This window comes from Caloenas nicobarica, chromosome 9 (genome assembly GCF_036013445.1).
Source record: "Caloenas nicobarica isolate bCalNic1 chromosome 9, bCalNic1.hap1, whole genome shotgun sequence".
In the NCBI taxonomy this organism is placed as follows: domain Eukaryota; kingdom Metazoa; phylum Chordata; class Aves; order Columbiformes; family Columbidae; genus Caloenas; species Caloenas nicobarica.
Window position 1 is genome coordinate 3242359 of NC_088253.1, and position 27433 is coordinate 3269791.

Below are 27433 nucleotides of genomic sequence, written 5' to 3' on the forward strand. Positions count from 1 at the left end.
TATTAGAACTACTTTTTTTTTTCTTGGGTGTGAGAGTAAAGATATTGATCAGAACATCTTTTGGACTTGAAACTAGTTCATTTCCAAAGGAAAAAAATTCTATTCAATGAATAGAAGTATTTTAGACCAGGAACAGCATTTTGATATTTAGCGAGTGTGACTGTCTGGTGTTTCTTTTTAATTCATAGACTAAAAGTAAATGCTCTTATACAGTCAGTTCATCAGCTTCCAGCGAACTAGATTTTGAGTTTTAGAATAATTTTTCCTTTGAATTTTTACGCATCCCAGAAGAGCTCGGCGCTCCTGGAGCGCTGTTGAGCATTTCGCTGCGGTTTGACGCCACTCGCTGTATTTTGCCTTTCTTGGCGGTTTTATCGGCAAACCACAGTTATTTGGGGAAAGAGCACGTGACGTTTCCTTCCCGTTCGAGTAGCCCGAGGTCTCGGCGCCTCGCAAACCTCACTTTATTTGGCTGTCTGTTTGACGCGGCTGCGGGCAGGTACACGCGGGAGGCCGGGGTGCGCTCCCTGGACCGCCGGCTGGGCGCCATCTGCCGCGCCGTGGCCGTGAAGGTGGCGGAGGGACAGCACAAGGACGCCAAGCCGGACCGCGCCGAGGGGGCCGACGGAGAAGGTTTGTGTCTTTTCGCATGTTTTCTTAACAAGGAAGCTTCTGACGCAGTCGCTAGGAAGCTGGATTTATCAGCCTTTTCTCCCTTTTGATGCTGCTTTAAGGGCTGTGTTTTTAAAGGCTTTGCAAATAGTGACGTTCTTCTTATGCAGCGCTGAATTATGGCTTGAAACTTCAGCCTGCCAGGTGGGGGTCATCGAGAAGTACAGTGGATCTGTTTCATATCGTAGGTATCCAGTTGTGATCTGTGTATGTTGTTATGTCTTCCTACACTGTCGTACGTGAATCTTTCGCTTTTTTCTTTAATAAAAGCCTAAGCGTGGCTTTACTTATTGTATTTAAAGAGGTTCTTTAGCTGTGCTGTGCGTGCTCTGCCAGCTCAGAATTCAATCTGGTTATTTTGTTGTACTCGAGATAAATGTCTGCTTGAGGAGCTTTGAAATTAGAAAGCTTTAGGGGCTCTTGTGTTGTGCCTTTCAAGACTGCGCTTATTCGAAGGCTCTTGGGGCTTCAGTAACTTGTCAACTTCATTAAGTCTGTTCTTGTTTCCCACGTATACAGACAGTAGTGATTTATCTATCTAAACTGGTTCGATGTTGTGAAACATTCCATAATTAAGCCGATGTGGAAAAACCCTTCAGGTTTTAACAGCTGTACAACTAGAACGGTTCTGGGCTGGTTTGGAGAAGGACAAACACGGACACTCATTATCTGTTCCTTTAAAATAAGGCAACTTGAAAGTCGGGATGGTGCCCCCTCTTTCAGAGAGTAAATCCTGGGGGAGGAAACATAACCTGCATTTGTACAAACAGTGGTATTCATTAGAAGAGTATATGAAGAAGAGTTTTACGCAAATTTGTTGGTACTCCTGTGGTACCTGAATTTGCTCTTGCCCGGAACGCTGAGCCTTTGGGGCTTTGCCCCTCTCACTTCTTTATGGGAATTTTGACAAGTCGTGTTTTTAAAGTATTTCTTTGCACCGAACGGCAGCTGTGTCTAAAATGTACTTAAAAGGTCTAATGCGATTGCTGAATAAAAAAAGTGCCATTCTGCTCTTCAAGCCTTCTGATAAAATAAAGGAAAAGTAGGTTCAGAGCACAACTCCTGATACTACAGGAAGAAACATTTTAATATTAAAGCAAAGAGCAGAAAGGGACTGTGTTAGATGTCTCAATCCAGCGAGAGAGGTATTTGCAATGTTAAAATTAGCACTTAGGTATTTACACTGTCAAAATTATACGCTGTTAAAATTAGTACCGGGTTTGCAACTTGCCAAAGGTGGGAGCAGCCAGCTCAGTGCTTCCCAAGAGGGCAAAACGCCGGCCGTTTGGGTCGGGACACAATTTGGGGTAAAACCAGGAGAAATGGGCTCTGAAGAGTTGCCTTTGTACTTTTGGAGTTGAAACCGTCCGTAAGAAACAGCTGTGTTAATTAAAAGGGAGTTCAAGGAACAGGTGGCTCTGTAGTTAAACTTTGTATTACGGAGACATCTGTAGAACGGTGTAACCTGCAAAACGTGGTTTATTTTGTGCTAATAATATGCCTCTACCCTGCTGTATTTTTAGCCTAATATGTCACTTGGGAGTGTATGAGAGCAGGACACTTTTAGAAAATATTTTTGTTTAATTTTCATTCAGTCTATTGGAAACAACCAAGTATTTAAAACGGAACTTGGAAATGTATTTCCAAGTTGATGCAAATAATGGGATTTGTACTTATTTGGATTTTTTTCTTCCTGTTGATTAGCAGACATTTGTGCAGTTGTGCGTAGTGACGATGATTTTTTATTTCATATAATGAATGGCTCTGGAAGAATAGTTAATCGAGTTGTCTTTTAATTGTTTCATTTCCAATTATTTCTTTTTTTTTTTTTTTTTAAATTTATCTGTATAAAAAGACCTGGGGGAGCGTCGGTTTGCGTCAGTCCTTGAATTTGTACAGTGAACGTCAGCAACAGGGTCGTCGTTTAGAGCTCTCCGTGGAGTCAGCCTTGTGTTCAGTAACACCGTCCGATACTTCACTGAAGCTCTACCCCAGGTTTATGAGATTTGTGTCTCGGACACTGGAAGAAATTGTAGGAGTCACCAAAAAATGTGAAACTTTCCTTTCAATTTTAGTGCAACTGTGCAGCTGCCGGGGCATCGCGTGATACAGGAGTTGAAAGCCGGAGAGAAAAATGATTTGTGTAATTCAGGCTTGAGAGGAGGTTTAGGACAGGTAATATTTAATAACTAGAAGTGACTAAATGAGGATTCTATCTATGTTGAAACCGAGGCTTTGAAAATACTTCCATGTGTCCATAACCCAGTAATTCAGTGCAGTTTGTTCTGCTCCTGGTGGATGAACCAACGCTTGGCTTTGAGTTTAAAAGCAAGTTTGGCCGAAATGGTCAATGTGAACGGAAACGTGTGGTCCTCACCCCCCTCCCTCAACTTGGGCATAACGCATTTTATGTCACAAAACATTATTATGCCTGACTGGGGGTGAATTGCTTGGAATGTCTTTTCTGGTTTTGGCCAAAGAGGTGTAAATGTTATGAAAAGTTGGATTTATACACAAACTAATTTTTACCCTGTTAATTTATCTAGATATTCCTGTGTGAAAACTCGAATTCAAGTGCTTCAATACACATTGTTACTCTAGATCAGACTCGATGGAATGTAGTTATTTTGTGCAAAGAGAAATTTTCTGATCTTGCGGGGAAAAACGTGCAGAGCGTTATATTGAAGTACCCAAGGAAGTGTAGTAGGATGGGGGTCCCGGGAGGGATTTCCTTTCCAAAAGATCTTTGGGAAGCGACACTTTCCAATACGTGGTGCATCCCATTGGAGCTGGACAACAGAAAGTTGCTTTTGAGAAGGAGTTTGTGCTGTGCCGGGCTTTGGATGTGGACCCTTGTCAACAGGGCAATCCCGTCCTTCTACCCAAAGGTAGAAATCTTTAGGTTGAAGATTTAGGTATTGCTAGTGCTTCATTTAAATATGTTTTATGAGCAGCTGAGAAGTTGCTACATGTTGAGGAAGTTCCAGGCTCTCCTACTCACTCATCTCCATTATATGTCTAGAAGAAAGCAGCAAACTTAAATTCTTAAAGCTTTGTCTTTGTGCCATGGAATTCCTTTTCAGATTAAATCCCGAATTATATATAGTAGCTAATTGTCAGTATGTTTTGTTAGGAGTCTGATTTCTTACAAATCCACTATTTACATGCGAGATTTTGTCCTGGGAACTTGCAAAGGCAGATTCCCGAGGAACGTTGTTCCGATCTTTGCTGAGTAGCTGCAAATCCTGATCCGAAAATTTTACAGCCAACCTTTTTTTGTTGGTTGTTTTTAGGATTTGGGAGGGGGGTGCTGTGGTATTTGTTGGGGGGGGGGGGGGAGTGGTGGTTTGTTGGTTTTGTTCAGGTTGGTTTGTTTGTTTGTTAGTTTTTAAATGTTAAAACAACTCAGTACCGTGCTGCTTTTGCGTAAGCAGTAATGTAACATTAATAGGAGATGAGCAGGTGGTTCCTCTTGTTACTGGCTCTTCTTTGACTTTTTAGCTTCTTTCTCCAACTCGATATGTAAGATGTTTAAGCTGTCGTCCTAACCAAAAGTTCTGTTTCTGCAAACTTAAATTCAACTGTCTTGCTTTAGATAAATGGGTCATTTAACTTGTAATGTGGTTTATGGCTATTCGTCTGGGATAGGTAGGGAACATGTATCTGTCATAATTAAATCTTAATTACTTGCGTCTCTGTAGATTCTTCATAGCATTTCTATAAAGGTTGCAAAAGCCGATGTGTTTTCCTTCAAACAAAAAGTTAGCGTTTGTAATTATATTTTCAAACATCCCTGCATGCTTTTTATAGAGAATTAGATAATGTCAGAATATAGGTTAATATTTTTAGAAAAAGGTTGGAGTTTGTTATTGTTACAGGTTATAAAGTGGGGTCCACTGATCAGAGTATATAAACTCAAAGAGTTTCTGGTTCTTTTAATAGGGCAGGTGGCCTCAAAAAATACCTTCTACTCCGAGAAGTCTGGCTCCTTCTGCTGTGTCGTAGAACTAGGTGAAAGAAGAGCAAGCAGAAATGGAACATTGCTTGTGAGGCAGTAGAGTCTTGGTATAGAACAAAAGCAGTTGTTTTTAACCTCACTTTATTTCAAAATATCGATTGTCATGTCAAATGACTCGGGTTTTAAAGATCCGTCGTGTTGCTATGTCAGTCTGGTTTGCATCTTGTGAAAGGAGACGTTCTCCCTTCATCCATCCTGAGAATTACAGGACGCTTCTTAATGTTCCGTTAAACAGATGAGATCAGTGATTTGTGGTTTTCTATAGTTGTTGAAATTCCTGGATCTTCAATTCTTGCGCATGTATTAATATGCAAAGGAAGACAGTTTCTTCGTTGCAAGTAAAAATAAATTCAAAGAAAGGAAGCTACCGTAGGTAATTTCCCCAAATGTGCTGCAGAAGTCTGGAAGCTCAATATATATATAAAAAATATATATCTATATGTATATATAATGTAGACTATATGACTTTAAATGTATCTCAGGCTCGTGGTTTGGGGTGGGAAGGACCGCCTTCACTATATAACGTGTCCAGTGCTGTTTTGAACGGCTGCCAGAAAACTGCCGCAGAGCCTCAGACTTCTGCGTTCTTCGAGTAGCTTTCATGTCTCCAAAATATTGAGAAATCAGAAATTTTAAGGGAATTCTGCTAAGGAAACGTTTGCACAGGTAAGAAATACAGTCCTGCTGCAAATGGAGGAAGGAGAGAGCATGTCTTGAATCCATAACTACTGCTTTAATTATGTGGTCGCTACTTGACGGTGCTGGAGTTTATTGCATTTAGAAGTGTCAGGCTCATTGGGTTTTATAGCCCTTCCTGAAGAGTGGATCACACCTGTAGGTATTTCTGAAAATGCCTCATCATTTGAACTTTGAGGGATTTTTTTTTTTTTTTTTTTTTTTTTTGCAAAATTTGGGAAATCAATGGCAAAGGCCAAAACGTGCCTACTTTATTTGGCAGAACTTCATTCTTAGTGTCGGAAGTTAAGCATTGAAATCGTCGCAGAAAGAGAGCGCAGGGACGTACAAAGAACAGTAGTTACTAACCTTGCAGTATTTCCACGTTCAGCTCCGTGTTCTATATCACACGACATTAAACGCGAGCATCTCCCACAAATGCTGGTTTTGTGCATAAATCTGATGAAAAGTGCAAAGTCCTAAGCAAACTTAATGTTTTGCTGTTTAAAATGCATTTAAGTGAGTTGCATCTCTGTCAGTGCTCTAGATTTAGTATCTTTGCTGAACAGTTAGAACGTGTTTAGTCTTAATAGTTAAATTTGATGCTCTATTATATTTAATTTGACAAGATTTTAGTGAAAGGTGGTTTAAGCAGGCTTTCCTGAACTTCCTGAGCATTTCCTTTGAATGAGTTATTTTTCTCGGTCGTGATTTTGTAAATTCCCGCGTCAGGAAACGCCGCTCCACGTCCTAACCGAGACTTTCTTCTCCCAGATTGCAAGGAGCACGTCGCAGAAGAGGCAAAACCAGAATCCATCAGTGACACAGCTGACCTGGCTCTGCCACCTGAAATGCCCATTTTAATTGATTTCCACGCTTTAAAAGATATCCTGGGGCCGCCCATGTATGAAATGGAGGTAACAGCCTCATTTCTTTCTGCTTGCCTGCTGTTTCTGTTCTCGTTTGACTACTTGTCTATTTTATTGCTCTTGACTGAGTTTATACCATATTTTTTAAAAATGTGTTAGCAACCCGAACTGTGTTTCTTTGTGTTCCAAGTGTTTTTTCACCTAAAGAAGTTTTATTTTCATTTAATTCGGGGTACGTAGATAAGATGCTGGGCTGAGTGTGTGTTAGCAGAGACACCTGCGGCGGCGCTCAGGAGCGTGGGGGTGGGTTATTTCCGTTTAAAACACCTTTGCGTTTGTTTGGGGACGTTTGGAATCGCGTCCCTGCGACCGTCCCCCGCCTCCCTAAAAGCGGCAGCTTTCGTGGGTGTTAAACCGGTTCATCGTTCAGATCCACGTGACGTTGTACCATCAGCTCCGGCGTCCCGGACCGGCTCTGCTCCTCACGAAGGTGTTCTGGGCTTTGTTCTTTCCCCCGTCTGCGTTTCGGTACGTTGGGTTGTGAGTTTGGGATTCTCCGTTCCCCGCGTTCGTTGCCGTCACTCTCTGCTTCACGTCCAGGTAAACGGCGCGCGTGAGCGTGTGTGTGTAACCAACACCGGGGCAGCAAACCGGCTGCTGGTGTGTGTGACACGAATTTTTTTCTGCCTTTAACCGGGAAAACAGGCCAGTAAACCAGTAAGTTCTTGAGGAGATAGAAATGGAGAACTTTTAAGAGATAAAGTTCAAACTTTTAAGAACTTTCCTATGGCGCTAACTCTTTCCTGGGTGAGAGGAGCGGACCGTACTGGGAGATGGTGGGTGAGAAAGGGGATGAGACGTGCAGGGGAGCAGCAGAAAGTGGTTGTTACGGAATGAGCCTGAACTGAGGGTTTGGATATGGAGATTTTATCAAGGAAACGATTCTTAATGAAGAGACAGAAACAAGGAGAGAAGTTGAGAGAAGACAGCGCTGCGGGTCGCGGTACAGGATGGCGATCAGGGGACCTTAGAGCTTTCATGGCCGAGACTTTTCACATTGCTCATTTGTGCTCTGATTTATTTCTCTTTACTTTCAGATATTAGAAGAGATTGCTCGTTAGGCAAATGATTTTATTGCAAGCAACTACGTTCTTTCTCTTCCTCCCTCAGATGCCCAATAAAAACATCACGCAAGGCAGTTTAAGGCCACTTTAATTGAGAAGGTGGCGTGGATATATTAATGCTTTAGCTTGGTTTGGAATGACTTGATTTGTAATACTCCTATGGAAATTTTTACTAGTCTTTTTTTTCTATCTTTTCCTCACTACCTGACTTTTAGAAACAATTACTGAAAAATAGCCTGTGGGGCTTTTTTAGAGAAATAACGTTCTATCCGAATTTTCATTTTGAAGTGTGTTTTATACTTCAGACATCTGGTCTTTGGAGGTAAAATCCTGCAGGATCATTTGGCTTTTTAGTGCTTGAATTGCAGATAAATTGCACATAAAGCCATTGTAGAAAATGGAACTTAATATTCAAGCCAGCACTCGGATTTCTACAAACGGTGTTTAGTGGTTTCATAAAGGAGCTAAAAAAGTAAGTTGAAGTTTGTGAATTTGTACAAAAGTTCTGGTCGTTGCAACTGTACTCCCAGTCCCCAGTCAAGAGTAGAATTAATTCAAATAAATATTAACTTATCCCACTTTTTAAAAATTAGACTGTAGGCCGAGAAACGTGCTAATATGTGACTTTCCTGAGATGTTCTGCCTGAACACCTGAACTTTTTCTGGAGTTGATTATTCTTGTAAATGAGGTAGTGTGGCTGTGTTGGCAAAGAATTTCTGCTGTTTTGTGGGGTTTTTTTCTACAGGAGCGAGTAGTCCAGGTAACATGATCGAAGTGTGGTTCTTAATTCCAAGTATTCATATGCTGGGTGGTTTTTTTTTTTTCTTTGCGTGAACAGTTGCCATGAATGTGCATAGAAGCATTTCATGGATCTGCTGGCCTGAATAAGGCGAAGTAAGACTGACTGAAGACTTTGACCTGTGTACCAAAGGCTTTTAAAATGCTCCATATTTAGCGGGCCGATGAAGTGGCGCATAAATAGAAGTGGAGATGAATCCACGCAGCCTCAATTCCCTGACCAGCTCGGGATTTATTTTCATGTACTACTTTCTGTATTTATTAATGAGTGAATATCTTTCAGTACGCACTTCATGATTTTTTCAGTGTAGGCTGCTCAGATGGCCACATAACTCCCGTTTTAATGAGTTTTCCCAACTAACCTGCCATTCCTTTGAATTTTCTCAAGCGCCCCCAAGATTCTTTCAAATGTAGCTCCTGTCTCAACGACGGGCATTTCAGGTTGGCCGCTGCTGGTTCACGTGGTGTGTCTCTGTATCTCGCCTTTCACGCTTCACCCTTCACCTGCATTTTGCCATTTATAATTAGTTGAAATAAAGATAAAACAGAGGCAGCCGCCGTGTCAGTGCTTGGATGAGGCTGAGCAAATAGAACCGAAGACATGACACGACTGAATTGATCTGCTGGCCTTCAGGGAATACTTTAAAAGAAGTGATTCATCTTCCCCCTTTCCAGTGCGTTGCGTGTGTGTTTTCTGCGGGGTCTCCCAGCAGAAAGGCCTGACAGAGCGCTCAGCTCGTGCTCGCAGCATTAATTCATTTATCACAAGTAAATAATCTCACGTGTCACCCTACAGAACAAATGGTGGAATAAATCACACAGTGAGGCTTGGGAAGAATAATCTTGACAGTCGTTTGAAGTGTAAAAGATTTCCTGAAATGTTTCAGCACAGCACGCTTTTGGGGGAAAGGGTTTATAACAGAGCCAGAGTGTTTATAATCTGTTTCTCTTTTGACTTGGATTTTCTTCCTCCCCTCTTCCTCCTCCTCCCCTCCTCTTCCTCCTCCTCCCCTCCTCTTCCTCCTCCCCCCCTCCTCTTCTTCCTCCTCCCCTCCTCTTCTTCCTCCTCCCCTCCTCTTCCTCCTCCTCCCCTCCTCTTCTTCCTCCTCCCCTCCTCTTCCTCCTCCTCCCCTCCTCTTCTTCCTCTTCCTCCTCCTCTTCCTCCTCCTCTTCCTCCTCCTCTTCCTCCTCCTCTTCCTCCTCCTCTTCCTCCTCCTCTTCCTCCTCCCTTCCTTCCTTAATTCTGCTCGGTTACCAAACGTTGCTGGCGCCCCAGGAAAGCCCATCAGAATTGGTCGGTGTCCTCCCGATGCGAGTGAGGCTGGAGCGACAGTGAAATTGCCCGTTGTGGGGAAGCGCAGGGGCCATAAAAGAAAGGCTCTCACACAATTCCGATTAAGGAACTAATCAGGTTATTTTTTAGAAGCACAAGCTGTACGAAGCACAGGTTTAGATTAGGCATGTTGATATAAGGAATATCGGTCTTTTGGTGAAATTTCTGGGAAATTCTCCTCCCCTCCAGGGAAGCTGCTGTTCCGTACTTTGCCTGCAGCGTCTTGCCGGGGAATGAATCGGAAGGTTTTGGGGGAGCCCGTGGAAGGGAAATAAAGATGCTCGAGGGCAGCGAGGGACTCGGGGCTCGCAGACTCGCGGGTGACGTCCCTCTTCTTTATCTTGGAATAACCTTAAATATTTTAAAATAAACGACTGCACTAAATGTTAAGGCTAATTTTGCACTGTTCAGACGGGTAAAATGTATCTGAAACAAGTTCATCTGCGTAGATGACAGGTAAATCGTGGCTGGGTCGGTCTCATCTACAAAAAATTTCAAAAAACAAGGCTGTTCATGTAGGTCAGTGGCGTCTTGCGTCATCTGACAGACACGACAACTCGCCAGCTGGTTCTAATGCTCATCTTCAATTGAAGTTGTTTAAAAAGCAGAAGTAAGGATGTTTTTCTAATTGAAATTCCTCTGACATTTTGTGAGAAGAAATGATTCCGAGGTGCCAGGAGCGGCCGAGTCCCGGGGAGCTCCCTGTAGCACTCCAGAGGTGTGGTTAACGTCATACAATGTATGGGTAACGTATTATAACGTATGGTTAACGTCGTATCACGTACTTTCCTCTGAGCATTGCAAGGTTGTGGGGGGGGGTCGTGTCTGTCTGCCAACATCCCATCCGAAAAAGAGAAACCCAAACCAGCAAACCTTATTGCTGGCTCCTTTGGGCTGGGAGAGGCTGTGGATGTTCCTTGTGTTCACGGTACCTGCCACGTCTGAAACCATGAAAATACACGATAGTCTCCCGCGTGAAGGTGAATGTTTCTGCCTTGTTCGATTGCAGTTTAACCAGGATGAATTGATTTTGTTAACCTGGGTTACTAAGCAATTCCCAAGCTAATCAGAGTAAGTCCCTGTAACTAATGAAATACAGGGGAATGGATATAGAAACTTAATCGTAACAAAAAAGAAAATGGTCGACGAGGTATTTTGATACCATAAAAGCGAAACACTCGATTATGTACAACTTTCTTAAATGCTAGAAAAAGAAGCGGCCGTTCTCGTTCAGTTACGCTAATAAAAGCAAACGCGCGATGCTGTTGGAAAGATGAAGCTGAGAGCCGCAAGAGAACCGAGGTGAGGGCCGAGCGGCTCCCCGTACATTGTAATACGCTAACCATACGTTGGATGACGTTAACCACACCTCTGGAGTGTTACAGGGAGCTCCCCGGGACTCGGCCGCTCCTGGCACCTCGGAACCATTTCTTCTCACATCTGGGAACAATCCCCCAAACCCAGACACCCCGACCCCAGGTCACATTTCACGTCTCGGTCATCAAACTCCGGGGGGCGGCAGCGCTTGATAGGTCAGTATTCAGCAAAGCATATGAGAAAAAATTGGAAATTGTAACAAGCAGCGTGTACGTTTAATTTCATTTTGTAGGACTTTAAATGCTCTTTTTTTTTTTCCTTCACCAATTCTCTCGCGTGAGCAAGTTGTTCCTGTCGTGTATCTGAGTTGTCTACGGCTACAAGACGCAGAATTTGTGTGTTCGTAAATTAGCTTCTGGTTTTTTGAAGAGCGTCTTTTTGGCCAGTGGTCAGAGCTACCGGCTGCAGGTTCACTCGCTCCACGAAACAGGGAAGAGAAACCGAGCGTTAAGAATTGTGTGGGCTGGATTTCGATTCTGTTTGGTGCAGCATTTCTGGTGGCGCTTCAGGAGGGACCGGAACTCTTGAGTAAGTGGCGGTGCTGTGCAAAGCCCGGTTCTTCGCTTCGCTGCCCCTGCTTGGAAGGAAGCGAAACGAAACACTAAGGGTCTCTAAGTTGTGCGGTGCAGAACGAGTTGGTGCTAGAGGGAGGAATTCCCCACTGGATTCCCCAGTGTCAAATGGACTTTAAATGTGCTTAGAAGGGGCAAAAATAATTTGAGAAATTTTAATGTAACCAGAAATGCGGGTGTCAGAATTGGAATTGGTGTGTTTCTGCTGTGAGGCTCCTTTGACTTGTTTTCTGACCAGGAAATGCAACATTTCTTTAAATTCTCTAAACAGTTTAATGAAGACTTCATCTCTTTCAGGGATTAATCACATTAACTTCAATTCTGCATTTCAATAAGAGACAAATTTATTTTAAAACAGGCCTATGACTTTATTTTAAAAAGGAGTATTTGTCTTTTGCTCTAGTCACTGCCTGACAGTAAAAATTAATGCACTTTCTTTTCTGCCTTGTTATAAATACATAGCCGAGTAGTTCAGACCATGCAGAATGGCTGCGTGATCTCCCATCAGGGTTTCTCCATCTCCTTGGAGCTCAGGAAAACAAAAGGACTTTCTGTATATTCTAAAAGAATCTCTTAGAGAAAGGAGAAAAAACCATCAAACCCTGGGACTTTCCTGGAAAACACGCTGCCGGTCTTTCCGTAACCCCGGAGAGGGGATCCAGAGCTCTGTTACTCACTGGTGACGGGATCAGCGGTTAATTCCTCCTAGTTACTGCTGTAGTTTCCCACCCTCCTCCATATCTCACCTGCTAGCAGACTCGTGTTTTCGTTATTCAAAATGATTTATAAATGTTTGCAATGAACAGAACCGGTGTGTTTGACGGCAGTGCAGGCGGTGCAGGCGTGTTTGAAAAGGTGACACTCAGGAGCAGAGCTGGATTTTTCATACCAGTAGCAGTCACGGCAAATCTACCTTTAGCAGATGGATTCAGTCAATAAGCACCTGGGAAGGATGGACTGAATACTGGAAATCCTTTGAAAAGTTCTCATGGAACTTCGAGGGGTGGGGAAGGTTTCAAGGATGATACCCCCAGATATTGGCCATCGCCACGTTCTGCAATTAATGTTCACACATAAGGCAGAATTATTGCTGCGTTAAAAAAAAAAAAAAAAAAAAAAAATCAGACTTGGGCTCAACTTTTGTGTTTTAATGATGCAACTATCAAGTTGTTTTTGCAAAGGTTTTGTTAGGGCCGTTTCCTAAACTGTTTCCCGCGTTGTTTTCCCTCAGGTGTCTGAACGCTTAAGCCAGCCCGGAGTGGCCATAGGCCTGGCTTGGACGCCCTTGGGCGGGGAGATCATGTTCGTGGAGGCCAGTCGCATGGACGGCGAGGGGCAGCTCACGCTGACCGGCCAGCTCGGGGACGTCATGAAGGAGTCGGCGCATCTGGCCATCAGCTGGTTGCGCAGCAACGCCAAGAGGTTCCGGCTCACCAACGGTGGGTGGGGAACAGCCACAACCCGCGCGCGGCTGTAGTGCAGCCTAGGGATTGTTTGCATCCCTTGGCCTCTTACGCAGGGATGCACATTAATACCGCGTGGAAATCAGGTGTCCTAAAACGTGACGTTTTTCAGTAACTCAGCAGCTCGTAACATTGCCGAGTGCCAGCGGACGTCACGCGTGTGCTCATTGTGGTGACAATGTATTAAGTGTTGCTTTAACAGAGGGGTTTCCAGCGATCAGTGCTACGCTGAAGACGAAACCAGCTCTTGAGCTCCTTTTTGTAGGTTTTTTTTTCCCCCGATTCGTGCCAATCTGCGGAGCTGGTGGCAAACGGGGTCCCTGCGGCGGCTCTGGCACCTGCTGCCTCCTGCTCGTTTGTACATCCAGTTGTACTTCAGTGATGCACACATAGATATGCAAGTCTGTAGTTTTCCTCTAAAACTACGTCGTAGTTTCTATCAGAAGTAGATTTTTGTCGTCTTAAGTTTTAATATTTTGAGAGTTAGCGAGGTCTGTCTGGCAGCTGCCGTGCAATAGGACTTCAGCCGAGAAATTCTGAAGTCTTTTGTTTGAACCTTCCAGGAGTTTTGGAAATGTGTTTGATAATCTGCTGAACAGTCCAATAATTGTCCAGTATCTGTCATTATTTGTGGAAGTTTAGATAGGTTAAGAAACTACACGGAAGCGCTGCATGAAATGCTGCTGGCATCAACTGTGTACCTGTTTAGCTCCAGGTTACACTGTTACGTGCTACAGGTTAAGTAAGGTGAAAAGATGCAAATTAGAGATTCACTTTATAATTTTGGTATAGTATTGGTAATGCTGGGTTTCTGTGGAGTGCTGGTTTTGTGGTATGTTCTCTGAAAATTGACTTTTATAGTTTGGGAGATTAAAAAACCCTGTGTAGGAACTGCTGGTTTCTGCGTTAATCCCGACCCTGAATTTCCCAGCAGAGGCAAGTGCTGAGCTTGTTGGTTAACATGTTGGGCCTTTGTCTGGGAATCGGGATGTAGGAAAGCTGGTTGGGTTTTCTGTTTGTTTTTCCAGGGTGTCTGCAATGTAGCGGTGTTTTCTCAGCCTACTGTTAAAAACCAGTGGGTTTAGTTCTCTGCTGGGCTTTCAGAATAAAGACCAGGAACAAAACGGGTTTAGATTTTTCACATTCAAACCGTTCTTTTTTTTTTTTTTTTTTTTTTTTTTTTTTTCCCCCACCCTTAAGCTTCTGGAAGTTTTGATCTCCTTGACAACACCGACATCCATCTGCACTTCCCAGCTGGAGCTGTCACAAAGGACGGACCATCTGCGGGCGTTACCATAGTAACCTGCCTGGCTTCGCTGTTCAGCGGGCGGCTGGTGTGCTCAGACGTGGCCATGACCGGGGAAATTACGCTGAGGGGCCTCGTTCTTCCCGTACGCATCACCCGAGGAAAGAGCCGAGTTGTGCTCGTCCTGCCCGCGCTGCTGCAAAATCCCTTGGCAGGAGCCGGGGCTGGCCGCACATTACATGTCAAGTTAGAAAGGAAGCCTGGAAATGGTCACGTTAAGATGGTTCCAAAATATGTGTTGCAATTTCTAAACGTGCTTCCTCAAGCTATCACTACAGAAACACCCCCGGTTTCTTTGAAAGTTGTTTCTTAAAGCTCTTACAGTAATTGCAGATGGGTAACTCTTGAAACAATACGTGTATTTTTAGATTCTTAAATTTTATTCCTTGTGTAGTTCAGCTAGTGTTCCCATAAAGCTTTTTCAAATGAAAGTTTTTCCAACACGTCCAGTTTTAGTTTGCAGTCTCAGAGGGGCCTGGCGTAGGGGATGGAGTTCCCATCTCATACCAAGGGATGGACGAAGGAAGGACCAAGCTCAGGTCAGTATTTAGTATTTATTCCATGCAGTAGGGAGCAGCCCAGAGGTAGCAGACCAGGTGAAAAATACACACTGTGTTACCGCCCACCTGCTGTGAGAAATAAATAAATTGCCTTTATTGCACCAGTGACCAGATCGCGCCTGCCCTTAGGTGGGTGCAAAACTTTGATACCTGTAACTGCTCAACCACGTTTACCTTCCTGAGTGTTGTCTAGAATCTTACTAGCATTAGTAACTGAATTCCCAGGTTTCTGCTGTCAGACGGTCTTTACACAGAAGAGAGTTCAAGGGGAAGAATCTACAGCTGTGCCTAAAAGAAAAACTGATCTAACCCCCCCCTCCTCTTTGCACACTGAAGGGACACATGTTTTTCTAGCACAAAGCCACCTCTGCAGGTTTGCAGCACAGGTTTGCTGTTCCATGCCCTTTCTGTTGTATAATTCAAGTTATTTATTGTGTGACACGGCATCCGTAAGACTCTTTTCCCTGTAAACCTGATACAGCCTTTATCTTGAAAAAGTCTGTTCTGACGTGGGTGCAGCATTTCAGCCACTTAGAGCCATCCTGAAAAGTAATTACTTGTCCATTATTGATACCCTCGTACCTGCATTCCTAGATTAATTTTTATTTTTCCCCCCTCTTCTTGTTAACAGTTACAGAAAGGGTACTGGAGCATATTAACATATTTCCCTCATTAAGCACATAATGAGCTAAAACTGCTGCATTTTTAATGGCTTTCCTAAATGACCAGGGAAGGGAGAACCTTTCACTGAAATGTAACTCCTGATGTGATTTGTTACAATAATTACTCTATTAGATTAGTGCCATGGATTTTTAATCTCTCTCTCTTCTCGTTATTAGGTTGGGGGAATTAAAGACAAAGTTCTGGCAGCACACCGAGCTGGCCTGAAGAGAATCATCATTCCTCGGAGAAATGAGAAAGATCTTGAAGAGATTGCGGTGAACGTGCGGCAAGATTTGACGTTCGTCATGGCGAGCTGTCTCGATGAAGTTCTCAACGCGGCTTTCGACGGAGGATTTGCAGTTAAGCCCGCAGTCGAGCGTTTGAATAGTAAACTTTAAGCAGACAAGCCGAGATTAGGTCTGTACCAAATTTAATAGAGATCCGTAACTATCAGCTGTGTACGCATCAAGTATGAGCTAAACGTGATTGTTTCAATACGGGTACAAAATGCAATCAGAATAAAAATATTACTTCAGCAGTTAGCAACCTGAAAACACATCTTAGAGGCATTTGCTGCTTTTTACTATCATCGGCAAAGAATCTTGAAAAAATGGAATTTTTTCCTGATAGATTCAAGCATGAGAGAGCGGAAGCTGTTGAGAAATAATTCTTTATCTGGCATCTCTCTATGTAGACGTCAGCAGCTGGTTCCACCTCGAAAGAGGACAAACCCACAAACAGAATAATACGCAATTCCATGAGCTCTATTCAGAGAACACAAATTGCAGCAAACGCAGCACAGCAAGAGTCCAATAGATGGTGTTGTTACCAAAACGCACACTGCTTCAGCACAGGAGTTCACTGATTTAGGAAACAACATTCAATCTGCCAGGGAGCAGAAGCATCACAGGAAAAACAAGGGGGTTGCGATCAAAAAAAATACGCAAATTGACTCTGAGACGCCCGCGTTCAGAGTTCAGCCTGTGAAAATCAAATCCGCTTAAAGAATGCCAAGAAAATACTGGATCAGTAATGGCAGACTGTGAGTAACAAGGCTTATGAAAGTGCATCAGTGTCCCATCTCAGCTCAGAGCGCGGTCCCTTCCCTGGGACAGCAGTGAAGATGGAAATTCAAGCTTATGGAAGATCCTGGAGTTTTTCACTGGGTTTTATTAGGGTCAACCACAAGAGAAGACCCAGGATGTTACAATTATCTTCTTGCTCTTTCATTCTGAAACTGTGCTTATGATGTGTAAATTGTAGCAGTGACAAAAGCCTAATCTAGAACAGCCTAAAATCAAAATAACAGTTTGTTTTGCTTTCATTTCCATAGATAGCAAGCTGATTTACCTGGAACATAATAGCACTGATAGTAAAAAAATGCAGTGAGTATTTCTGCACCTGCTTTACAAAAGATTTTACAACTTTAACAGAAGACTTCATCTAATAAAAAGATCAAAATAAAACTCCCTTCTGTTTCACTATTTTAAGAATTCTACTCTTAGTCATTCCCTGGGTTCTGAGGGTAAGAGGCAACACAACACAGTGTCTCGGGATGCTTTCTGCCTTACACAAATACCTGAACACTAAACGTGCACAGAAACTCAACCATCAGTAAAACACCAGAAGGGTACGGTAACTGATGTGCTGCTTTGCCTTTAATCAAACCCAGGAGGGAATACAATTATTTACCAAACTTAGCGCATCTCAAATCACAGTCCTGCGCTGCTCTGTGAGAGAACAGACACACATGGAGTTCCAGTGCTGTCTGTTTATGCACAAAAACCCAGCATTTTTTGAAGATAGTACTGCTAAGAAATAATTTTTTTCCACAACAGCTTCACTCTAGAGAACAGGGAGTTGTTCCCAGTAAGAGTGAAGCAATGACTTTGTCGCAGCACTGCAATTCCCGAGTCCCATCCACACAGGCTTCAGCGCCAGGTGAGGGTTAATTCAGCCATCAGGCTTTACTTACAGCTCTTGGTGGTCCTGCTTGCAGAGCTGACCGGCTTGTTACTTCATGGAGATTTTTTTAAACAAAATTTAAGCATTACCCCCTGTATCACAGACGTTAGACACACTTCAGTACCTTTTCTTTTGCTTCCACTGAACACCGTCAAGAACATCAGCCTGTGCAGCAACAAGCCAGAACTGTAAAGAACTTTCACAATCATTTCAAATACTCTAGGGATTATTCTGCTTTGCAACTGACAGTCGAATGGACCTGATATTAAACATCCATATCTCAGAATATACCATAAGATAGCTAAAGCTTATCAAAGGTGAAAAGCCAGCAGCAGCAGCACCTCTATCCACACTATCAATTGCTACAGACAGTAACTACCCTGCTAGTGCAGCTCAGGCTTGAATCACAGGAGCTTCAGAAAAGATCCTGGGTAACACAACACACAACAGCTCACCTGCTTTAATTCTAAAGCACTACTGCAAACAACTAGCAAGAAATGTGGGAACCCAGATATTAACATCCATATTTGCTAAACATTTTCCTTTTAAGGTTTGGTTTGGTTTTTAAGGGCAATGACAACCAGTGGAGGTAGCGCTGACAAATGCATGATCTACTGCATTTCATTTCATCTGTTAAAGACACACGTGAATACTTTTTCCCAATACGGCAAAGTAAAATGGTACTTTCTAAAATAAACAGCTAATGCTAAGACAATGCCAGGCTTTAATACACCATTTATTTTAGCTAAGGTCATAACCTGTACAGATTTCTAGTATGTTTGATATTTTCATCTGCAACGGAGTGTAGCGGACTTACCAGATCCTGCCACTCTTGGAGACCCGCTGAACTGGGCTTAATGCTGCTGAGGATCTGGGCCTGAGGACAATTTGCTTAATCATTCTGTCTGATGATGGACAGCAAATGTTTTATACAGATTTTTCTGTTGTTAAACAGCAGCCCAAGGCAGCAGGGACTCCACGAGTCAGGGTATTCCTCTAAAATACATGATTTAGCCAAGTTTCTGTCAAAGACCAGCAGACAAACCTGAGGCAGACAAGCTTAACTAGGTGAGAATAATTACTGACTTTAGAAGACAGCAATCAATTAGTTGTATATTCCTAAGGAAAACAATGCTAGATGGTGGGATTTTGGAAGCATTTCTCTGTCGCCAGTACATCTTTGAAATTAAATCTGTGCACAGTTTGAACAGCCTAAATACCAAATTTTAAGAAGTGAAACTTTTACTCCGTGAAGTCAACTATTTCTGTAGTATTTTATTAATCCAACCTGATGAATTTTTATGCTCCTTACCTGTAGAACTACTTACCTCATCACACATCAAAATAATAGGAATGAGAGTTGTCTTAATAGATCAACCTGATAAAAGCGACAGTAAAGAAACTGTATTTCAATGTGTTACAAAAGCAGTTAATAGCCAGCCTGCCTCCCCAAACAGACGTGCGCTACCACGAGGTTTGACGAGGATTTCTCTCAAATAGCTCAAGATGAAACAGCTTTTCACCCTCCTCTTTGTTCTGTAACACAAACGCCGTGGTATCCGTTGGGGTTACATCTGGCACAGCTGGGCATTCTGCAGAAAGCGCAACGTCCCTCCGACGCCCCGCGGCCGGTGACTCGCAGCCCTCCCTGAAACGATGCACAAAATCGGGTCAAGGCAGTTGCTTCGATAACAACCAAAAGACGTGAAGACAAGAAACTGAGCAAGAATATCAGTGTCAATCTTTGAGCTAAAGCAAAAAGCAAAAGTGGGTGGTTTTTTTCATTTGCCAGATATTCTTTTAATGACAAATATAAAAAGGCTGAAAACATCTCATTCTGACTGCCTTAAAAAAAAAAAAAGAGAAACAAATGGTCTGTTTTTATAATTACAAATACTGTGTAAGACAATACTTTCTTTGTACTGCAAAACCAACAAATACAAGGATGCAATCAAGTTTCTAAGCATCTCTAAATTCGAAATGTGATATTTTTTTTTTTCATTTGGAAAATTCTTAATAATTGTTCGTTTTTGTTAGGAGATAACTCGAAGTATAACACCACCTAGACCTGTTTTCAAAGGAGCTTTCTTTCCTGATACATCTTTGAACATAGGTACTCCTCTCGAGTTCAGTACATTCACAAAATAGCTCAATTAAGAACAGTATCACCAATGAACTGACTACTGGAAGGAGACAAAATTTACCAAACATACAGAAATATCAGTTTTACCATAGCAATTATGCATATCAAAAGATGACACCTGTAATGAATTTTTAAAAGATACAAAAAAAGAGAAAAACCTGAATTACAGAAAAGAAAGTCATATTTATTTAATGAAAAACTAGAAGTTAATAAAAATTAGCAAATACACAAAAAATATACACAAACAGCAGCAATACTATGTAGTGACTTACAAAGGGGGTGGGAGGAGGGGAAGCAGCGGCCAGAGACCAGACCGCTCAACATGGCTTGTCAGTCAAGGGGGAGGAAAAAACACAAACGAAAACACGAAACAGTATCCTCGTCAACAGTACAATCAATCTACAAACGAGTTTTTAGAATTATTTTACAACATGTCCTGTAGAATCGATTCTTAATACAAAAGATGTCCATTTTGGGTGTATATATATTTTCAGTGGTTTACTGTGGACTTATTTTAAATATATTAGTGTTACTACATGCAACTGCTTCCTGTACTTTACCAGCCTCTCCTTTTATTTACCTTCATTTATGTCTACCCTCCATCTACCCAATAATTTGTCTGACAGTCAAAGATGGTTACTCTAGTTCAGCTAAATTAAATTCAACGGTTTTCAACACTGGCCTGAAGGGGTTTGATTGCCATTTCAACACATGGATATAGTTACGTTGATGCCTAAATTGCCATTTTCTGCAAAGAGCTGTGCGATGCTGGTGTCAAAGACTAGGCAGTCACTATTCATGATGGCTGTCGCGATTCCCTCGTGAATGGAGCGAGGAGTCGCTTCCCAAGTCAGTCGCCGCCTATGACCGTTTAGCTCGAGCCGATACGCAAAGTTTTCCGCTTGCTTGCGGGTTCCTATCAGCTGTACGATCGCAAAGAACTGCTGGTGACCATCATACTTCTCCTGTTTCTCCAATACTAACATGAAATGAAAGCCAAAACAAGACTGCATCATAACCCAGTCAACAGCACCAGGAAGGTTAATGTCTGTCGCGAGGAACACGATATCTTCTCCCTGCAGCGTTGTGATGGACTTGTGCTGATGCATCAGGTGCGGCATCACGGCATCCAGGGAGCCCTGCCATTTACACGAGGCACCGGGGCACGGGCAGGAGTAAGGCCTGAACTCGCACAGCTCCTCGTGGTCTGCTTTTTCCGTGTGCGGCAAAGTTATCTCACAGCCGGACGAGGCGTATTTACACGGGAATAGTACAGAATTGGCAACTTTCTCCATGGCCAGGTTACGAATGGAGCCCAGTGGGCCGCGGCAAGTCGGGCAGCATGTAAGTTTGGGGCGACAGTTGCTACAGACGAGGTGGCCGCTCTGACACTGGAGAATGGGCGGCAGCACATAGTCGAAGCAGACGGGGCACTCGAAGAGGCTCGCCAGGTCATTGTTGGAGGCGGTGGTGCCGGTCAGCGCGGGCACCCGCTGCGACGGCGTGCACTTGGACGTACCCGTGGGCAGCGCGGTCGCCGTCTGACGGCTCATCTCTGCAACACAGGACACAAGGACAATGAGGGGCTAAAAAAATCCTGTTTTCCTCCGCAAGTGTTATTTGATTTACAGAGAAGCTTCCAAATAAAACAGATACAGATAAAAGCAAAAAAGCCCATGTAATTCAAACTGTGGATATATTACATGTAGAATATCAATTGTGCCACATCCAATACAGACACTTGTACAACATGCAAACCTGAAGAGGTTCTGCTAATCATTCTAAAGGGGAATTCACCTATTGGAAGCTGCAAGTGAGGTAAGATATGCTAAAAATGTAACAGAAATCCTTAAAGGTGTTTGTTGCTGTTGTTTTGGGGTTTTTTAAATATTGCATTTACGAAATACTCCACCCACATCACTTGTTTGTAACAACTGGGAGCGCTACAAGACAGTTCAAAGGCTGCATTTTAAGTTGCTGTGTATTTAGTGAGATGAGAAACTAGCCATTTTTAATGAAAAATTAAACTTCCAGATGTGACCTTCTCAGTAATCACGTTTACTGTATACCTTGGGAGGTTTTCCAACCCCAGCCATGCCGTGATTCTATGATTGTTTCTAAAAACTGAAAAATAGCAGCAAGGAAAAACACAGCTAAGAAGATTCCTGCACTGCTTTTTTTTCCCAGGATAGGACAGTGACTCTTCATTTTCATTACTCTGTTACTAAGGCCCGTAGTTTGCAAAGCTCATCGTTGCTTCAGCTTCATGAACTAAACCATTTGTGAAGATGCCAGAAAGAAAAACAAAGCATTTCCCAAATCAGACAAGAAATTCAAAAGATCGAATGTGAGAATTTGAACATGTCAGTCCTCAAACACTCCCAGTGACTCGAGAAGGTGCTCCTGATGAAGTTTTGCGGCCAGTGGAGTTCACACTGACGTTCTCTTCTTTCAAATGTCCCCAGACAAAAGGGAACACCTGTCCGACCAAACCGCTTGCTCAACCATTCAACAGACGCGGTTAAAGTACCATATTTCTTAACATGTTACAGACGCTACAATTTTTCCTGCACCCCCTAAGTCTCTTTGTGCACAAGAAACTACTAGTACTACCAGAAAAAATAAACACTGCATTTTGAAAAAATAAACCTTATCTTAGTAGTTCAGTAAAATGCTATCCAAAATTGGCTTCCGTTACACAGTAAAATTCTCCAAGTACACCAGCTCTGTCACGTATGTATAATGCTCTCAAAATAAACTTCATCTTTAATCTCCTTGCTATTTGACATGCCAATATTTGGCCACAGGTGAGCTTCCCGTATTTAGCATCATTTCACCACAAATTTACTCATCTTTTGTGCCTCAAAGCAGCACGCTGTGCTTGTGCAGGACGTGCACGGCGCAAAGCACGGAGCCAAGGAACAACGGGATAACAAAATGAAAAATAACTTATCTCTTAACATTAAAAATTAATCACAGACAGGCAATTTCAAATCCTTCTGCAGAAGCACCTATCCCCAGCCCAGAGCTAGAAAAACACGAGTGTCTAAGATTCAGTATTCAGTCATGGATGTTGTGAGTCTCACATGCCCGACAACAGCATCATCTCATCCCAGACAGACTAGAAATGTCCAGTTCTCATCTTCAGGAAAAAGAAAAAACAACACATACAGTGGTTTTAAACACTGAGCCTTACTCATACCGTGAACAAATGACAGGAATGCCTGTATCTTTTGGCCTTATTTTCCTGCTTTCCAGCCTAGATGAGAAGTTTAAGGCATGTGTGACAAATCGAACACGTGTTCTGGGAAGTGATCCACAGTGATCCACAGCGCCCTGTTGCGAGGAGATCCGAACGATAAGGCCGCTCTGCCAAGCGAGCACTGCCCTGGTTTTGCCCAGCACCCGTAGGTGGGAGGCTCACAATGACACAATGCAGTTCTACACTCTAGAACTAATTAGACGGAGAATAATTGTACACAGGAGCATGAATTCGGATCCCGCTGTTGGCTTAGAAAGAGTTTAGAAATCCCGGGCGTATTCATATGTAAATTTCTAAAAGTGTTTCCGTTCAAATGTTGTAAACACACATCTTGGACAAGTTTGTGTGTGTGTGCTCCATCCTACCTGACCCTGCCCTGCCGGAGGGACCCCCGGTAACCGCAGACAGCACTGGTGACACCCTCTGCCGCAGCAGCTCCTGCAGCCCCACCGGCCGCGCCAGCTTTGCTCTGATTACCCCTCAGAGCCTTTTAACAGCGAAATTAAGCAACCTACAAACTCTGCAGAAGACCTTATGCTTCCCACTCCAGCTCTGTGAGCTACGGGAGCACTGGACAGGAGATCACGGATCCAGGGAATGGAAACGGAACCTGCCACCCAGGCCACCCAGATCAGCGCGCACGGAACAAACTGGATACAGATATAAACTGTAATTTACCAAGCCTAAGCCTGCTCGAAGCTTATGTTTTCATCACTAGTGTTAACGTAAGGATGAATAATAAATACGTCACGATGGAGAAGTCAGAGAAGTTCATTTTTTACAGCTATCTTAAAAACTACAAGTCAATCATGGGTAACAAAGTAATACATTGAACCCACCAAACTACCAAAACCAGCAATTACAAACCAAGTAAAAACAACCACAGAACTGGAAATAAAGTTTAAAGATATTTTCAGTTACAAAAACCTTACTACAGGTAAAAACCCCTATATGCCGTATTTATTATTATGCTATCTTTGTTCACACAGACTGAGGATGAATCAATCTCAAAACAACAGTGACAAAGGTACACTAGGTGTCACCTTCAAAAGCATTAGTTCCTACAACACAAATTACTCAAAGGATTGTGCAAATTTGAAAAAAAAAAAAAAAAACCCTAACCAACAGAAAGAGAAGGGAAAAATTTCAGATTTGCTTGTTGTAGACCAGGAAAAACTCCGTCCCCGATGGCATCGGAACGCACCGACCTGTTGATGAAACCATTCCCAAGGCCATTCTGAGGAAGGGGCTACGGGGATCCCCGCGGGAGCGGCTCGGCCCGTACCTGTCCCCGGCAGCTGTCACCCCCCGGCAGCTGTCACCCCCCGGCCCGCAGGACGCCCCGCCAGGCGGACCTGCTCGCCTTGGGCAGCCCGGGCGCTCATGGCGGGCCCGCTGGAGGAGCTCCCGCGGTCCCCCGCGCTTTGCCGGTACCGCTTGGGGCCCGACCCCAACATTTACTGCGGCCGCCCCGGCGCCCCAAGATGGTTCCCGAGCTTCCCCCGCCGGGCCAGGCCGGGGCGCGCTGGCTCCTCCGGCCCCGCCCCCCGGCCCAGCCATTGGCCGCCCCGCTGGCCCCGCCCCGCTGGCTCCGCCGATGCCCGGCCCAGCCATTGGCTGCCCCGCTGGCCCCGCCGCTGCCCGGCCCAGCCATTGGCTGCCCCGCTGGCCCCGCCCCGCTGGCCCCGCCCCGCGGGGGCGCGCAAGGGCGGGCGCGGCCGCGGGCACCGGACAGGCGGGAGGGGCCCGGCTGGGCCTGCAGCGCCCGCAGGGCCGGGGCAGAACCGCGGACCTGCTGCCCCCGCCCCGGCCCCGGGGCAGAACCGGGGACCTGCTGCCCCCCCCCCCGGCCCCGGGGCAGAACCCCGGACCTGCTGCCCCCGCCCCGGCCCCGGGGCAGAACCCCGGACCTGCTGCCCCCGCCCCGGCCCCGGGGCAGAACCGCGGACCTGCTGCCCCGGCCCCGCGGCAGAACCGCGGACCTGCTGCCCCCGCCCCGGCCCCGGGGCAGAACCGCGGACCTGCTGCCCCCGTGCCCGTACGCACAGCTCCCCGCGCAGCCCGCGGGACAGCGGTGTGGGATCACACGGGTCGCTACTTGTGCTTCTTCACATACTTACAGACGGACGGATCTGATCATCTTCCCTAAGTAATCATTCTCAAAATCTAGACATTCCATTCAAAACTCTTCTAATACACAAATTCCACTGCTCGCTCCAATTATTTCAAGGATGCTGCTCGAATTAGCATTTTCCACTGTGGGTCTCTACAGTACCCACTCAACAGGAATTTTCTCCATTTATATAAAGATTATTCAACCACGCAAAAGCACGATAAACTCAAGGAAAAGGCAAGACCAACTGATTTGGAACAATGTGGCATATTTGAATATCCACATGGGCTATTACAAAAACTAGAACAGTTTAAGGATAAAGGAGTTGGAAACCAAGCCAACCTGCTTGTGTGATGCACACGCTGGGCTCAGTAAGGCTTAGGCATTACGGAATATAGATGTAATGATGATAAGGTCATAGAAGTACACATTTCAGTGGAGGGAACAGAAGAAAACACTGCAATAAATTGTTCTGGTTGCATAAAAAGCAAGGCTACTGTATCTGAGCAAAGAAAATCACCTCCAAAAAGGCTTTATTATTATTTGAACAAGACGTGTTCAAGGAAGACTGTGGAAGTTTGTATCAGCGCTGTAACACCTGCAAGGAACACCCAATTACTACTACCAAAATTACTAACTCCACACCAGGTAACCAGGTATGTTTCAGCTTTGCCCCCATCTGTGCAACAGACAAAGTCCCCAGCAGTTAAGAGTCAAGAAAAGTTTCCAATCGAAACAGTAAAGCTGGAGAAAAGCAGCACAGAAATGACTTTCGGGGGACTCAGAGCGTGTTCTGTAGTGTCTGAGCCACGGCCCAGGCTCCCCCTCCTGCGGGACAGCAGCTATGTCCCCAAAAACAACACCAGGCGCCCTGGGACAGGCCAGCAAAGCTGCATGCTCTGTGCCTTTGACATCACAGACTGAAAGAAATTTAAAAATAAAAAAAAAAAAATCACAGTGAGAATGGGAAGACGCAATCGATTCACTGTTCGAAGTGCTCAGCCGAGGCACTTCGCCAAAATCCTCACTCATATCAAACAGATTACACTTACACATTTTAATTTGCTTTGAGAGAGTAACTGAACATTAGTTTTGGGAAAAAACCCACAAAACTTCTGCATAGTCATCTTAATGACTGGAAGGGGAAAAAAAAAATGTCACTATATAATGCTGAAGAGTGATGCAAGGACAGAGAAAACGCCTTATCACAAATGTCTGTACGTGATGCAATAAAATCTTTTTCAACCGCATTTCACGACTCACTGAATTCAGCAACTTCCATTCAAAATGCGTTCTTAATGTATTACAGCCATCAATACAGTAATACAAAATCTTTCAATTTTTTCAACTGTACAATCATATTCAAACATGAGACTTTTTAAAAAACAGCGCACTGGAAACGAGAGTATTTTGTGACTATTCAAAGTTGGAAATAACACTGACTGGTTGCTTTTTTCAAGGTGCAATAAAAGCCAAAGAATGTCAAAACCCAGAAGCTAAATGAACTGTTGAAAATACTCATCAAAAGGTGTAAATAAGAACTTTAAAAAAAAAAAAAAAGACACAGAAAGATCAACCAGTATCGTCAGATACTCGTATGATTAATATTGATAACTTCTGTATATTATAAACGGTAAACCGAAAAGAGTCACCAATATTTCTTTGGCAGCAGAAGGAAGGTTTCATGAATACGACAGAAAAAAGAAATATGTGTGTAAATAAAAGCGAGAAAGGGGCATGTACACATATCCAAGTATACATGAGTACAGAATATTGTGCGCAAGAAACCGCAAGTGTTACTGACACGAAAGTCCCAAGTGAATATTATCTTGAGAATGAAGGTAATTAAAAAGCACATTTTGTTCTGATCAAAAAGGGGCACCAGTTTATTTTAAATAGGGAACTTTCTTGCGATTTTTATAGTAGTATTAGGTTAATTTTACATTAAAAATTCTTAGGATACCATATTTTTGTACCACAGCCGCTCGATTACGAAGTCTTGAACTGCTGAGAGCAACATCTATAGTACAATGAAGCCAGGTTTTAAACTACACATACTTAATATTTCTGAAAATAATTTTCCAAGGAATCCTCCTTTCCTCGGTCTCCTCTTGCACTCATAACTGTTCATGTACAGAAAAACAGAAGGCGAAAAAGGTTTAAGCAGGCTCTAGCGAAAATATTATATATTGCCCTCACCACCACACTTGAGCAATCAAACACATGCAACATTTAGAGGATTATGCACAAGCGTCCCAGAGAATAGCTTGTGAATATATTTTTTAATTAATCTTTTTAATTCCTATTTAAATTTTGAAAGACACGTCAGGGCCCAAGGTTTTCCGTTCTGAAGTCTACCAATGTGTGTCTCGCAGCTCTCGGGAGACGCTGGGCACAAAGGCCTGACAGCGCAGATACAACCGCGGTCTGCGCAGACAGCCCCTGCACCCACTGCTCAGCTTCCACACCACACTTCATCATATACATTATTAACCAGCTACCTAGCACCTGTTAGCCTC

The 27433-nt window shown here is 43.8% G+C and overlaps 2 protein-coding genes across 6 annotated transcripts in view; one reads left to right on the plus strand and one right to left on the minus strand.

Moving 5' to 3' along the window:
* LONP2 (lon peptidase 2, peroxisomal) overlaps positions 1-17296 on the plus strand; it is a 37667-nt gene extending 20371 nt beyond the window's left edge. The window contains exons 11-15 of the mRNA XM_065641277.1: positions 500-633; positions 6140-6282; positions 12671-12878; positions 14103-14293; positions 15608-17296. Coding sequence (XP_065497349.1) covers positions 500-633; positions 6140-6282; positions 12671-12878; positions 14103-14293; positions 15608-15829 — 898 coding nt within the window. The 3' untranslated portion in view covers positions 15830-17296. The remainder of the gene's footprint in view (positions 1-499; positions 634-6139; positions 6283-12670; positions 12879-14102; positions 14294-15607) is intronic.
* Positions 17297-19199: 1903 nt separating this feature from the next.
* Positions 19200-27433, minus strand: part of SIAH1 (siah E3 ubiquitin protein ligase 1) — a 39928-nt gene continuing 31694 nt past the window's right edge. For 2 of the 5 annotated variants that reach the window (XM_065641280.1, XM_065641282.1), the window contains exon 2: positions 19200-21094. In XM_065641280.1, coding sequence (XP_065497352.1) covers positions 20244-21092 — 849 coding nt within the window. In that variant the 5' untranslated portion in view covers positions 21093-21094 and the 3' untranslated portion in view covers positions 19200-20243. Of the gene's footprint in view, positions 21095-24009; positions 24033-24086; positions 24109-27433 lie in introns of those variants that run through there. The other 3 variants (XM_065641281.1, XM_065641278.1, XM_065641279.1) reach the window with 3 other exon arrangements.